The following is a 14,679-nucleotide window of genomic DNA, read 5'->3' on the forward strand; positions in this document are numbered from 1 at the left end:
ACTTTTAGTGACGAAATTCATTTCGTCGCTGAAACCCCGTCACTAAAAGTCCTGGTGACGAAAAATTTCGTCACTAAAAGTCCGATTTGATTTTTTTTTTTTTTTTAACTTTTAGAGACGAAAACGTTTCGTCACTAAATGTTTTCCTCACTAAAAACACCATTCAGTGACGAAAATATTTCGCCTCTAAAAACACTTTAGTTTATTAAATCATATTTAGTGACGAATAATGTCGTCACTAAAACTATTTATCGGGTACATATAGTGACGAAAAAGTTCGTCACTAAAACTATTTTTAAGAAAATCCATGCACATATAGTGATGAAAATTTTCGTCACTAAAACCATTTCTTGCAAAATTTTGTTACATTTAGTGACGAAATATTTCGTCACTAAAACTTATTTTCTGTTTTTATTTTTTTCATGGTTTTGATATTAACTTGTAACCTGTTTTTACATTACTAAAACCTCACATTTGAATAATACATTTATTTCAACAATGCATTTATAAAAAAAGATCCATACATTCCACAAGTAAAAAATAAAACAAGTATCTAATTCAAACTCCTTCCATACAATAATTGTTTTCAACATATATAATAACTCAAGATGTTTTATAACAATACAAAAAGTGTAGCATAATATAATTAGAACTAACGGAAGATGTCCTCATATGTCTTCAAGTAATGCCAAAAGTAAATCTTCTTAAAACCACCAATAAGAAATCTGCACAAATATAAAACCAATACTACATTAAAATCATAAAGTAAAAACATTAATTATATTAGAAGAAACATTTCTAACAATACATTAAGAGTAGTCATACCATGTAATATGGGTCAATTGCTAAAAGAAAGTACTAACCAAAACATGTTTTAACTTGAAGTTGAACCACCCCCATAGGTAAGAGCGTCATCATAACCATTCCTCCTTAAAAAATTAAGAATATTCTTTTGGACCTCTTCTTGCTTAGCTCGTGCCTCTTGGTCCCTAGCTCGCTCCTCTTGGTCCTTAGCTCTTGCCTCTTTGAGCTCAATGATCTCATTTTCTAACCGTTGAATATACTCCACCAAGGAATTAGATGAGGCGGTGGTTACTAGAGAAGAAGAAGGTCTCATGCCAAGTCCTTTTACAACACCGGACTTCTTCTTAAAAACCAAGTTTGAGATCTCCTCTTGTGTAAGGGGAATTGCATTAGGATCTTGACAATGATCCTCTTGCACTTTGAGAATAGTTTGAGATCTCCTCTTGACAAGTATAGAGTCTTACAAGTATTTAAATCAAATAAAATACTATTCATCACATCTAATCAACAATACTCATTAACATTTGCAAGAAATGAAAAACACTCCCAATATTAGTTTAACCCACCTTATAACACCATGCAAGCCACCCGCTTGCTCCAACACAACATACCACCACAAATCCAATTTCCAACATCACACGTATAGAGTTTTATACGGTTTTCTACTAAAATTTACTTACTTTGCTCAAGCTAAGCTTACAACTTTCAGAAAAAATCCAAAGTTATTGCAAACAATGTGTATTTAACCTGCAAAAGAAAAGTTAAATTTATAAATACTTCAATCTTGAAAATGATCCTCATAATAAAAAGAAGCAAAGGCACTAGGCCAGGAGTGATCAATCACTAGTTTTTGCCAAAGGTATACTTACTGTCGAAATGTTTTCCTGCAGAAAGAGAAACAAAATTGAAAATTGAGGAACACAAAAAATAATCTAAAATAACTAACTAAACCATAAAACTATAATCTAGCTTTATCAAAGTGAAGACCCCAAACTGAGACCCAAAAACATTTCACAACAATTTCAGCTAACCCAAAAAGGGTACCATCAAAGTCACCAAAATGTTAAAACAATCACCATTCTACAACCACAACCACCATTCCAGTTCACAAACAACAACAACGCAGCCCTCATCCAAAACAATCTATACAAAATGAGAACGGTCTCTATTCAAACTTAGACAAACCCACCTGAAGCCTAGATGGCAAAGGATCTTCTTTGTCAAAACAATGAAAAGAAATAAGATGTAGTGATATATATATTTACAATTTAAACTTTGGGAGAGATCCTTTATTATGCAGCCTGTATACTAAGGTTACTCCCTATGAGTTCTTGTATACTTCCTTTGCTTTTAATTTTATAAAGTCATCTTTGCTAGTAATATTATAATATATATAATTTCAACTTTAACACTAGGATAACCAAGCAATGTTACATGCATTGGATAAAATGAAGTTATTTTTTACTGAAATCAAGTTCCTGGTTTGGTGAACATTGAGGACAAGCCACATTGTGAAATGATCCTTACAGATTATTATAAACTTACACATCTTATTTCAAAGACAGAAAAATGTAGACAATAACCATTTCCAATCAAGAGCAAAAAGCCCTGCAATTTGAATAAGTTTTGTGTGTTTCACAACGATCTAAATTTTGCTACCGAATTACACTCGAAGTCAATGTTGGAGGATCTGTACACTACGCATGCAAAAGAACCACAAAGGCTTGCAAAAGCACAAACAACCAAATCAAAATAGCATGAACACGACAATACCACATGTAATAAAAGTAGGACCTTTTGGCCACATATAGCAACAAATAAAAGTGAGGGACAAACAAGATTATGCAAAAAAGCATACTTTGAAAACAACACAATCTTCATTCAAAAAAAAAAAAAAAACAAAGGAAACAACACAATCCATTAAAGCAATTCTCCACATTTTTAAGTCTAAACATAAACTTTGACGCAGTACATCAACATTACCAAACATAACCCATATCTCTCTTCCCTCACAAAACTTATCACACAATAAGATGCTTAAAAATTATATCCAATTACATAACCCAGCCAAGATCATGATTCAAATTCAAACATAACCCATATCTCTCTTCCCTCACAAACCTTGTAGCAGTACAGTAGGCCCAAGAATGAGCTTGGGGCTGATACTTCTCAATGTCAAGGTGGAAGATGAGAGACCAACTTCAGTCTTGGGTGAGCATAGAATCTGAAAAGTCCATCAAAATCAAGTGTTGCCAAATAGAACTTAAAGAATCAAGCAAAAAAAAAAACTATAAAAAACAACAAAAGAGAAAAGCGTACAGAGAAGAGAAAGAAACTTACGAGTCGGCGTTGGGAGTTGAATCAGCAAAAGGAGGTGAACGGTCGGCGAAGGGAGGCGAAGAGTCAATTGGGGTTGAATCGGCGACGGCGAGTTAAATCGCCGCGATTGGGAGAGAAGCGTCGCCGGAGAATCGTCGCGATTGGGAGAGAAGCTTCGCCGGAGAGTTCTATCGTCGCGATTGGGGTTGAATCGGCGACGGCGAGCTGAAGAGTCTCGATTGGGAGGAAGCGTCGCCGGAGAATCGTCACGATTGGAAAGAAGCGTCACTGGAGATCGTCGCGATGGAGAGAAGCGTCGCGGAGATCGTCGCTACTGGAGAGAAGCGTCGCGGAGATCGTCGCGACTGGAGAGCAGCATCGCAGAGATCGTCGCGATTGGGGAGAAGCTTCGCCGGAGATCGTCGCGATGGAGAGAAGCTTCGCCGGAGATCGTCACGATGGAGAGAAGCTTCGCCAGAGATCGTCGCGATGGAGAGAAGCGTCGCGGAGATCGTCGCGATTGGAGAGAATCGTCGCCGGAGATCGTCGCGGTTGGAAGCGTCGCCGGAGATCGTCGCGGTTGGAAGCGTCGCCGTCACCGATAGGAAGCGTTGCCGTCGCCGACAGGAAGCGTTGCTGATTGTGTGTTGATCTAAAGGTTTGTGTATTTGGTCTGAAGGTTTGTGTGGGAGACTTTTGGGAGCTGAAATAAAAGAGAGAAATGACATGTAAATTTGTCCAGGTTTATGTGAGAGACTTTTGGGAGGCTTTGTTAAGGTTTTTAGTGACGAATTATGATTTCGTCACTAAAAATATGTAAGTGCAAAACCTATAGTGACGAAATGTTCCGTCACTAAAAATTTCAACTTTTAGTGACGAAATATTTCGTCACTATAGATTAATTAAATTCGCGCTAAAGTTTCCCTCCCTTGGCGCCCATTTTTCAGACCACAATAGTGACGAAATTTATTTTTCGTCACTAAATGTTATAATTTTTTTCACCATTAGTGACGAAATGAATATTTCGTCACTAAAGCTGTATTTTTAGCGACGAAAAATATTTCCTCACTAATTTTCGTCACTAAAAATACATTTTGTTGTAGTGTAATATTTATAGGAGTTATGTACTGCATGATAGAGATATTGTTTTCCAATTTTTTATTTTTATTTTTGGAAAACAACCTATAGAAAATAAGCCTTATTTTTATAAGAGTTTTCCGTTGACTAAAGATAGTTTTCCGTTGACCAATTTTTTTTTATGTTACCAAATACTGGAAAATGTGAAAAACTATCTTTATAGAAGGTTTTCCAGGGAAACAAACAGAGCGTTATTGGAAGATGCAATTTTCATAGTTTCGTTTATAGAGAGAGAACTTCAGGGTTGTAACCTCGACTTAATAATTATGGAGGCAACTTCAAATCGTGGGTTAAACCCATATTTTCAGTTGAAAAACACTAGTGTGTAAATATATACATGTGTAATCAAGTATTAGCCTAATAATTAAGTACCAATAAGCTATCGCTTTATTGTAATAAAGCTTTAAGCAAGATCCAAAAATAATGGGAAACTAATACTTCTCATATGCCATTAGCATAACAAAAAATCTATACAAACTAAATTAAAATTTTCTCATTTTTTCTTCTCTATCCTATCACTTTTAAATCATTAAAGTTCTTTTTATCCTCCATAGGTTTCTATCCTCCCACTATTTTATTATCTAGCTCATTAAGCAATTTGGCTATTCTCTCTGGCAATGGAGCTGGTGTTAGTTGAACTAGATCCACCTCCTCATCATTGCTAATCCTGCCATGGTAAGGTCGGCGACGCCTTCAGGTAGGAAGACTATCTGGTAGTGGGGATTGAATCACATTTGGAGGTGACTGGGCAAGACTGTTCGTAAGAGTTTCAGCACCACCAAAACTTGCAGCTCTTGCGAAATAATACCCACCATCTGCAAAATAAGAGCATACATAACATGATTAAATTAGCAAAGATGTTCTCATGCAATTTATTTTAAGGGTAATGTCAGGGGGGCCAGGACTTTGGGTCCGTCTCTGAATATCTTCCATGTAAAGTCTATTTGACAGAAGCCTTTTGTGTCCTGCTGGCCTGCTAAAAATTGAAATCAAACTCAAATTATGGATCCAATCATTATAGACAAGTCAGACTGTGAAAATGTTTCGCGCAATAAATTCTACAACTTTTGTTCATACTCTTTTTTTGTTTAAATAAGTTTGCTCTTAACTTTGGGTTTTAATAATGTGATATCACGTTTAATGAGATCAAAATTCATATATAATTGTAAAATTTATTATGTCATTAAACTTTTTTTTGAGAAACATGTCATTAAACTTAATTGTTTATAAAATCAGCATATTGTATCCATTTAGTATATAATTTTAATTTAAAATTAATGTTACGGATAAAAAATATCCATCAAATTTAGGGTTCAAATCGTCATCCCCATTTGTGGATTAGTTTTCATGAGTATGAGAGAAAAATAAACTCATTTTATTTTCAGTTTTATCTTTTTAGTTAATGAGATGTGGCAGTGCACCTGATTTATTTCTGAATAGTGCAACACACAATGAAATGAAAAGGATATGCTTTAAAAATTTAGTGTGAAAACATGGTACGACTGGTACTAAATAAAATCGTCCAAGTGCACTTGGCTCCTATAATCCCATTTCTTATTTTATGCATAACAATGTAATTTGGTTATCTATGCTGCTTCTTTTGCATAACTGATTTTTTTTTTGTTAAAAAAAAAAATTAGGCGTGTGCAGCAACCCATCAATCCGCCATAACTAATTTTATCACTTTGTCATTTACAAGCAATTATCATTTCTTATCATTTCTTTTTTCTTGACATCAACTTTGGTATTCTAATCCAACACACACACATACTATAATTAATAACAATATAGAAGGGTATGCTAACATGCTTGTGCAGAGACTGTCAAATGGAAGTAGTGTCCACTTTGCCATTTACAACCAATTAGCAAATGTAGTTTGTGATTATTTTACATGCTTTTGCAGAGATTTTAAAACCTGTTGAGGACTTCGGTTGAAGTCAACAAATTATAATGAGGACCTGAAATGTTGATCAATTCGATAATTGAGAATTCTTTCACGCTTATCCTTAGGTTAATGAAAGGGAAACCGAAAAAACTTACCTTTTAATTTTATTATCCTTAATTGTCTTTCCTGTCCCATTGAATTTGAGAACTCCTATGACTTGTCTAATTGTTTGCTGTTGTAGGGTTTCCAAATTATACGATGCTTCTTTCATGATAACCTTCACCACAGTTAATGGACTAGGAATGGATGTAGCTTTTACAGAAGTGATTATTATTTGTCAAGGTAATTGCCCCATTGTGGAGATCAGGCTACCAAAAGTAAAAGAAAAAACAATTTACTATTGCAATCGAACAAAGTATACTTAATTTTTAAAATTTAATCAAGTAGATTTTATGGGGGAAAAAAATGCATTTTTTCAAAGTAACTTTGTCTTATTGTTGTTTTTTATTTTCTTGGTTATAAGAAAAGAAGCTAATAATATGGTAAGATTTCTTATAAACCATAGATTCTTTCTTTTTTTAACTTTTTAATTTTGTTTTTTTTCAGTGTTTCTAAATTTGTGAATAATTGTGTGGTATTATAATTTTATGAAAAGAGCATTGGGATAATAAAATTAATCCTCTACATTTTTTTTTTTTGGGTACTTCCTAGATCAATCTAATTAGTTTTTATAAATAAAAAAATTTAAAAAGTAACTTGAGTATGGGCCTCCCCCAACGGCTTAAATGGCCTATTTAGTCCGTTCAACGACATTTTTGCCTCGGCCTCAACCTAGCTATTTTTATGTTGATATTGAGCTTTGATGAGGAATGCTATGAATTCTAAGTCGGATCAACGAAATGAGAAAAAATCTAGGCTCTTAAGCCCATTCTATGAAGTAATAGATTTTCGGGTTTTGAGCTCACTTCATGTAGTGGGGAGGTTTGGGCTTTTAAGCCCATTCCGTAAAGTTATGAACATAAGGCTTTTAAGCCATCCCTATGTAAGGAAAATGACTTGGCCCCTTTATTTCAAAAAATATGAATACCTTTGGCTGAAAGTTATAATCCATGTAGCTTTAGAGAAATTTTGGGTTTTTTACGGGGTGTCCACCCAACTTGAAAACCCGACCCACCTGCCTCACGCCCAGACCCAAACTGCTAACCACCCGAACCGACAATTCCGGCAGTCACTGGCGGGTCCCTACCCTCAAAATCTGACACCTTTGGGTTGGTTGGCATGTTTCCTCTAGGGATGACAATTTAGATCCGACCCGTGGATACCCGAAACCCGACCCGAAAAAACCCGGATATGTGATGTTACTTAAAACGCCCCCCCCCCATATATACATAACTCACTAAGTCAGCCCAGCCCCAGCCGCCTCTCATCAGACATCTCATTTACTTCCATCACGCCTCACTGCCTCATCAGTCATCACGTAGCCACGCCTCACTCAGTCACTCCTCAACCACGCCTCATCAGTCATCACGCCCTCACGCCTCTGTGCCTCAGCACACAGCCACACCTCAGCCACGCCCTCCGCCTCAGTGCCTCAGCACGCAGCCATGCCTCATCACGCCTTCACAGTCAGTTTTTCTCTCTCAAATATATATATATATATATATATATTTTTTTTTTTTTTTTTGGTAATAGGAAATTTCTAGTGGTTTGTGTTTGTGTCAAGGAGCATTAAAGTGTTGAGGTTGCTATGAAATGTATTTTCATATAGTCACATTGTTGTTGAACAAAATCATTTTCATCATCATTCTTGTTTTTTGTCCCAACAATTTCAATATGCTTTGATTTTGCATTTTTTTTAGGTACATTTTATTGGTATTTCTTTTGGATTGGAGGGGAAAGGAAACGAAAGGGACTGTGTTTGTGTGTGGTATTTTTGTTACAGATCGTAGCAGAATCGGGTGGGTTTTTTCCAAAATCGAAATGCACAAAAAGAGACACACGGATTGTATTTTGTATTTGTATTTGTATGTGTAGTAGTGTTGTGCATCATTAATAATTTGTTGTTGGTTTAGAGATAGTAGTCTAGTAGATGGGTGTTGCACAGCCATTGATCAAATTTGTTGTTGAACACTTATCAAAACCACTGATAAGTAGTCCATTAATTCGTAGTCTAGCAGTCTATTAATTTGTTGTTGAATAGCCACTGATCAATAGTCTAGTAGTCTATTAATTTGTTATTAAACTTACTATCCATTAGCAATAATAATGTTGAGACTTTCATGTATTTTCAGTTTATGTTGATTGTTGAGACGTGTGTGCTTAGATCCTTATTATTGATGCATTGATTTATCCAGGATATTTAGATTTTTTGTCAAATTGAAAAACTAAAAATTCAACCATTTTTTGCTAATGTTTATAGTACTTTTATATTTGCTAGTTACAATTTGATGAAGTTTATTACTTTTTTAATTTATTGTTGTAGGTTCTTCAACTATGTCTGGAGATTGTGATCTTCAAACAATTCTTGATGATGGGGAGCCTAATGAAGAGGATGGGAGTTGTGTCACAATTGTGGAAGATTAGACATTTTGTAATAATTTAGTGGCCTTTTTAATTTCTTAGACTTGTTGGATTGATTTGTTGGTTTGTAATTATTCTAAACCTTTTGTAATTTCTTAGCCTTTTTAATTTCTTAGATTAGTGGGATTTATTTTGTAACTTTTTACTTGAACTTGTTGGACTTGTGATATTTATTTATTGGACTTGTGATATTTTGTAGCTTTTTATATTTTATTTTGTAGATTAATGATTATCTTAGTTAAGTGATTTATTGATTTAAAATCTTAATTATGATTTATTGATGTATAATTAACAGGTGATTTATGATTAACTTATGATTTGAATTGATTTGGCTGCCATATAACGTGGCCTAAATGCCAAATTTTAGCATTTGGGCCAAGTTATATGGCTTGAATGGGCTTGAATCTAGGCAAAAAATCTTAATGAGCTTGAAATTTTTTTTTGGTTGGGCCAAATCTGGGCCCAAGAATATAAACGGGGCTTGCGGGGCGGGTCTGGACCCCCGAAAAAAAAAAAAAAAAAAAAAAAAAAAAAAAAAAAAAAAACCCAATTAATAATCGAGCCAGGTTCGGGTCATGGGTCTTGGTCCGAGGGTCGGGTCCGAGTATGCAAAAACCCAGCCCGAACCCAACCCGTTGCCATTTCTAGTTTCCTCTCCCAAAACTCAAGCCGCCCGACTCAATCGTAAAATCAAAAAAAATCCAGCTATGTTTGAAGGTTTTCCAACGAAAATTTATAGAAACTGGCGATGTTTGAAGTTTTCCAACGAAGATTTACTTGAAATCCACCCGATCTAGAGAGATCTCTGTCGGATCTAGCAAGATATCACCGAATTTGGTGAGATCTTCGCCAAAACTGGTGGAGATCCCTCCAAATTTGGCAAGATCTCAACAAACCTAGTGAGGACTTGTTGGATCTGATGAAGATTTAGACAAGATTCAGGCAATTTTTGCCATTACTCTACAAATACTGGTTTAGACCGACACGACCTCCATCCAATGAGTTATCCGACCAATTCGAACGGACTGCCTCGCCGGTCGGTGGCAGTTCTAAAAATTCACAACCCAATTCAGTCGGGTCAGTTGCAAGTTGGGCACAAACCCAACCCGAACCAACCTGTGGACAATCCAAGTTTTTTAGGTATTAAATTGGTTTGGCTTGTGGTCTAATATTTTATTGGCTAAAATTCAAATTGCATACTCTAAATTTAACTGAAATTCATTTAAGTTCTCTAAGTTTACTTTCATTTAATTGAATCCTCTAAATTTCAATTTATTCAATTTAGTCTTTTTTGTACAATTCTGTTAAAATTATTTACAATGTTCTTTCATATATTTAAGTAATAATTTTATGAAAGAGCATCGGAGTAATAACAGTAATCCACTTTCTTTCTTTTTTTTTTTTCTTTCTACGTCAATCAAATTATAAAAAAAAAAAAAAAAAAGAACTCGAGTGTGGGCCTCGTAACCTAATGGCATGAATGGCCAATTTAGTCCCCTTGAATGATATATTTGCCTCCCTACCATCAACCCATTTTTATGTCGATAAGGTCCTCGACCTTTGATGACAAGTGCTATCATGAGTTCCACGTTGGATCCGTGAAATTAAAAAATCTAGGCTCTTAAGTCCATTACATTAAGGAATAGATTTTCGGGCTTTGAGCTCACTTCATGTAGTGGGGAAGTTTGCGCTTTTAAGCCCATGCCATGAAGTGATAACTCTAGGCCTTTAAGCCAATCCTGTATGAAAAAGACCTGGGCCCATTTTTTCAAGAAATATGAAGACCCTTGGATGAAAGTCTAATCCATGTAGCTTTAGAGAAATTCTGGATTTTTTCGGTATTAAATTGGTTTTGCATGGAAAAGTATATTGGCAGCTAAATCTGTCTAGGACAACTGCTTGAGATGGTGGGTAGGAACTGGAAATAAAATTCGAATTTGACAAGACAGATAGCTTCTAACCCATCATCATTCAAGGTGGTAACCCCATTTTCACAATGTCAACGATGGCAATAGTGGATAACCTCATTAATTCAAATACAATATTATGGCGAGTATTCGTGATTGATCAGATATATATTCCTTCCCCATGAAGTAGAGGTTATTAAAATCCATCCCATTGAGCAATAGATACGTGCAAAACATCCAAATTTGGGCATACACAAACACAGGCTAATATTTGGTAAAAAGTGCATATTAGATGATCTAAACCCAACAATTGAGTTCCTTTCATGGACAATCATCCAATCACTCACAAAGAAATAAAATTTGGAAAGCGATTTGAGCGGTCAAGGTATGTAATAAAATCATAACTTTCTTTTGGAGAGCTTGTAGAGATATACAGCCAACTAAAGTAGAGAGTATTGTGTCAAATTTATATGAGGATCACCATTCATGTGAGATTACAAAATATCATGTTATTGTATTCTAAGATTATTAACAAGTTTTTTTTTTTTTTCCTTTAATCAACCATGTATCTTATTAAATTCATGTTTTCCGAATTACTTTCACAATGATTAACATTATAAAGTTGTGATAGTTACCCAGTATATATGAAACAAACAATGTCACACCTGCTAGAATCATTTTTTGAAAACACAATTTCATCATCTCATTAATCATAGTAGGATTTTTAAAAATGTGATTTCACAAAGTGTGTACATGTATGGTAGTGTAACAAAAATTAGTGTTATAAACTTATAATTAAGAATTCAAGAAGGAAATAAATTTCAAAGTCAAATGGAATTGTATCAATCATGCCCACAATACTACAAAATTTAAACAAGTCAAAAATCAAAATTATGCGACCCTTAAGCCTTAACCAGACCCAGCCTCTATTCACGCAGACTCAGTCACCATCTTTATGCCCAAATGCCACTTGTCATCCACCACCTCCATCAACATAAACCCTCTTACCCACAAAACACTTCGGAACCAAAAGTACTCCTAAGAATTCGCCAAGTGTTCTGGCAAACCCAAAACTCTGTTCCAAATTGCCACCTTTCACTTCACAGAAACCCACGTGTCCAAAAGTTGCATGCCCCATGCACGTATAATAATCCCAACCCTCATATTCCCTTCTCTCCTCTAGCCAATTTCACTCTTTAACACTTTTTCAATCTAGACTAAACTTCAAATTTGAACCCAGAAATCAAAACAAAACAGAAAGAGTAGAAAGATGAGCCAAGAACAGTCACAGAGGTCTGAGCAAGAACCCATCAAATATGGCGATGTATTCCCAATCCAAGGAGAACTTGCGGAGAAGACAGTGGCACCAGGAGATGCAGCGCTGATGCAGACGGCAGAGAACACCATACTTGGGCATATCCAGAAGGGTGGTGCAGCTGCAACCATGCAATCGGCAGCCATGCGCAACGAGAGAGCTGGCCTTGTGGATCATAATGATATGAGTTATGATGCAAGTCTTGGTGGTGTGAGTATCACCGAGACTGATCTTCCTGGGAAGCGTGTAATCACCGAGTCAATCGGCGGACAGGTGATTTGAACACAGTTTAATTTTATGCACATATATATCTTCCATGTATAGTGTGTTATATGATGTGAGTCTATTTGATACACAAAATTTCACAGGAGTCTTATGTGTCCTGCTGGCCCCCTAAAAACTGAAATCAAACTCAAATTACTGATCCAGTCATTGGGCAACTCAGACTGTGAAAAAAAATTTGGCAGGCACAATAATTCTACAAGTTTTTTTTTAAGCATGTAATTGTGAAATTTGTCTTGTTATAGACTTAATTGTTTGTAAATTCGACTTATTAAGTCCATTACTAGATAATATCATTTTAAATCTAATATTTCGTACAAGAAACACTTATCAAATTCAGAGTTCATATAATTTTGAACTCTTCCTTTCCGGTTGTAAATATCAAATTTTTTTTTTTAAATCTTACATAAAAAAATACTTTTTTTTTTAGATGTGGCACTTTGTGGGTTTAGTTTTTCGTGAGTATGATAGAAAAATGAACTCATTTTATTTTCATCTTTACTTTTCTCCAAGTACAGTTAATAAGACGTGGCAGTGATTGATTTGTAAACAGTGCAACACACAATAAAAGGATATACCTTAATAATTGAGTGTCAAAAGAGAGAGGGGGAAGGATCGCCCAAGTGCACTAGCTAGGCTTCCTATTTCTTATTTTGTGCATAACAATGTAATCCTGTTGTCTGTGTTGGTTCTTGTGCATAAGTTTTTTTTGGTACCTAATCGATTGAATTGTGCAATATTTTGATGAGTCTAGGTTGTTGATCAATACAGCCAACGAGCTCCATTGGCACCACCAGCCATATTTGAACAATCAGGTAGTGGTGGTGGTGGTGGGCGTGGTGGTGCAATCACAATTGGTGAAGCACTCGAAGCCACTGCCATGACAGCCGGGCAGAAGCCCGTGGACCGGAGTGATGCCGCTGCTATTCAGGCAGCCGAAGTTAGAGCAACTGGGCGAATCAACATAGTCCCAGGTGGGGTTGCCGCCGCAGCCCAGTCAGCTGCCAGTTTAAATGCCAGAGCAACAAGCACCGATGAAAAGACAAAACTTGCCGATATTCTAGCGGTAATATATTTTAACGAGAAAATATTATTTCACAGATAGATTTAATATTTCACACATATATCTATAATTAATATAAAAATATCAACATTTTAATACAAATAAATTGATGTGATAAAAAAGAGAATTAAAATTGTGATTGTGTGAGAATGAAAACCCAATATATTTGTCACTAACATTGTTACTACCAAATATATGAAAAAAATTTGGGTAGAAAATCCAATATATTTGTCACTAACATTGTTACTACCAAAAATATATGAAAAAAATTGGGTATTATTTTAATTGGTGTTAATTAATGAAAAAATTGAGGGAGAGAAAAATTAATATCCATTGGAGAATAAAAAACACTTGGCAAGTATGTGTGTCTGGGTCTATATATAAAAGTCCAAATTACAATGTTCTCTATAAGCTCCTTTTATTACATGCATATAAATCATTATTTTATTTTGGTCTCTGTAACTACATGCTATTTTACAAAACACAACTTTTTTTTTCTTTAAACCTTTTGAAGTTACAAACACTATCTAATTTTGATGAGTTAAAATTTTGATCTCAATTCTTTAGAAGATAATATTATGCTCACATTTGGAGTGTCTGTAAAAGAATGATCCAGTTTCATTAAATTATAAGTCAATGTTACCAAGTCATACACATTTGATCAACTAGTAGCCTTTTAAAAAAATTTAATTTATTTCTTAAACTCGATGAAAAACTTCACATCAATGTTACCATATCTTTGTAGATTTTACTTGTAAAACAAATAATCCAAAGTCTGATATGTCTTTCAAAAAATAAGAAGATTAAATGAAATGTGCTTTTTTAAATTTATTTGCCGATATTAAAGAGAGTTTCATACCAAGGGTGAGTGCTAAATAACACCATTTTCATGCATGCAGGACGCAACTTCGAAGTTGCCATCTGACAGACCGGTAACACGCCGAGATGCTGAGGGGGTGACCGGTGCAGAGATGCGGAATGATCCATACTTGACCACTCATCCTACAGGCGTGGCAGCGTCCGTGGCTGCAGCTGCTAGGATCAACCAGAATAAATTAGCATCTCCCGGGAGAGAGGCTGATCAAGGGGTTTAAACCGAACAAAACCTTTTTTTTTTTGGATTACTGCATGCCTCACTTGACTTATGTTACTATTGTGGCCGTCGTAGGTCTTTTTTCCTTTTTCTCTCTCTTATCTCCTTGTCTCATAATCAATGAGTATGAATAAATTGAGTTTTAATCAACTAGTTAAAATCTCATCTTTAGGTTAGTTTTGATGTAAGCCCAAATTCACAATTCTGGTATATTAGGATTTTGCTAATCATTTCCACGTCCTTCTAGTTAAACACCGTTGGATGAGCAGAAGGTTCTACCATTTTGTATTGGGG

The 14,679-nt window shown here is 35.3% G+C and overlaps 1 protein-coding gene across 1 annotated transcript; it reads left to right on the forward strand.

The window, feature by feature from the left end:
* The first annotated feature begins 11,902 nt into the window (after positions 1–11,902).
* Positions 11,903–14,386, forward strand: LOC142628540 (late embryogenesis abundant protein D-34-like). Its single transcript, XM_075802619.1, has 3 exons — positions 11,903–12,220; positions 12,984–13,295; positions 14,192–14,386. The coding sequence occupies exons 1-3, from the start codon at positions 11,903–11,905 to the stop codon at positions 14,384–14,386; spliced, it is 825 nt and encodes a 274-aa protein (XP_075658734.1).
* The last annotated feature ends 293 nt before the right edge of the window (positions 14,387–14,679 follow it).

This window comes from Castanea sativa, chromosome 3 (assembly GCF_040712315.1).
Source record: "Castanea sativa cultivar Marrone di Chiusa Pesio chromosome 3, ASM4071231v1".
Lineage (NCBI taxonomy): Eukaryota > Viridiplantae > Streptophyta > Magnoliopsida > Fagales > Fagaceae > Castanea > Castanea sativa.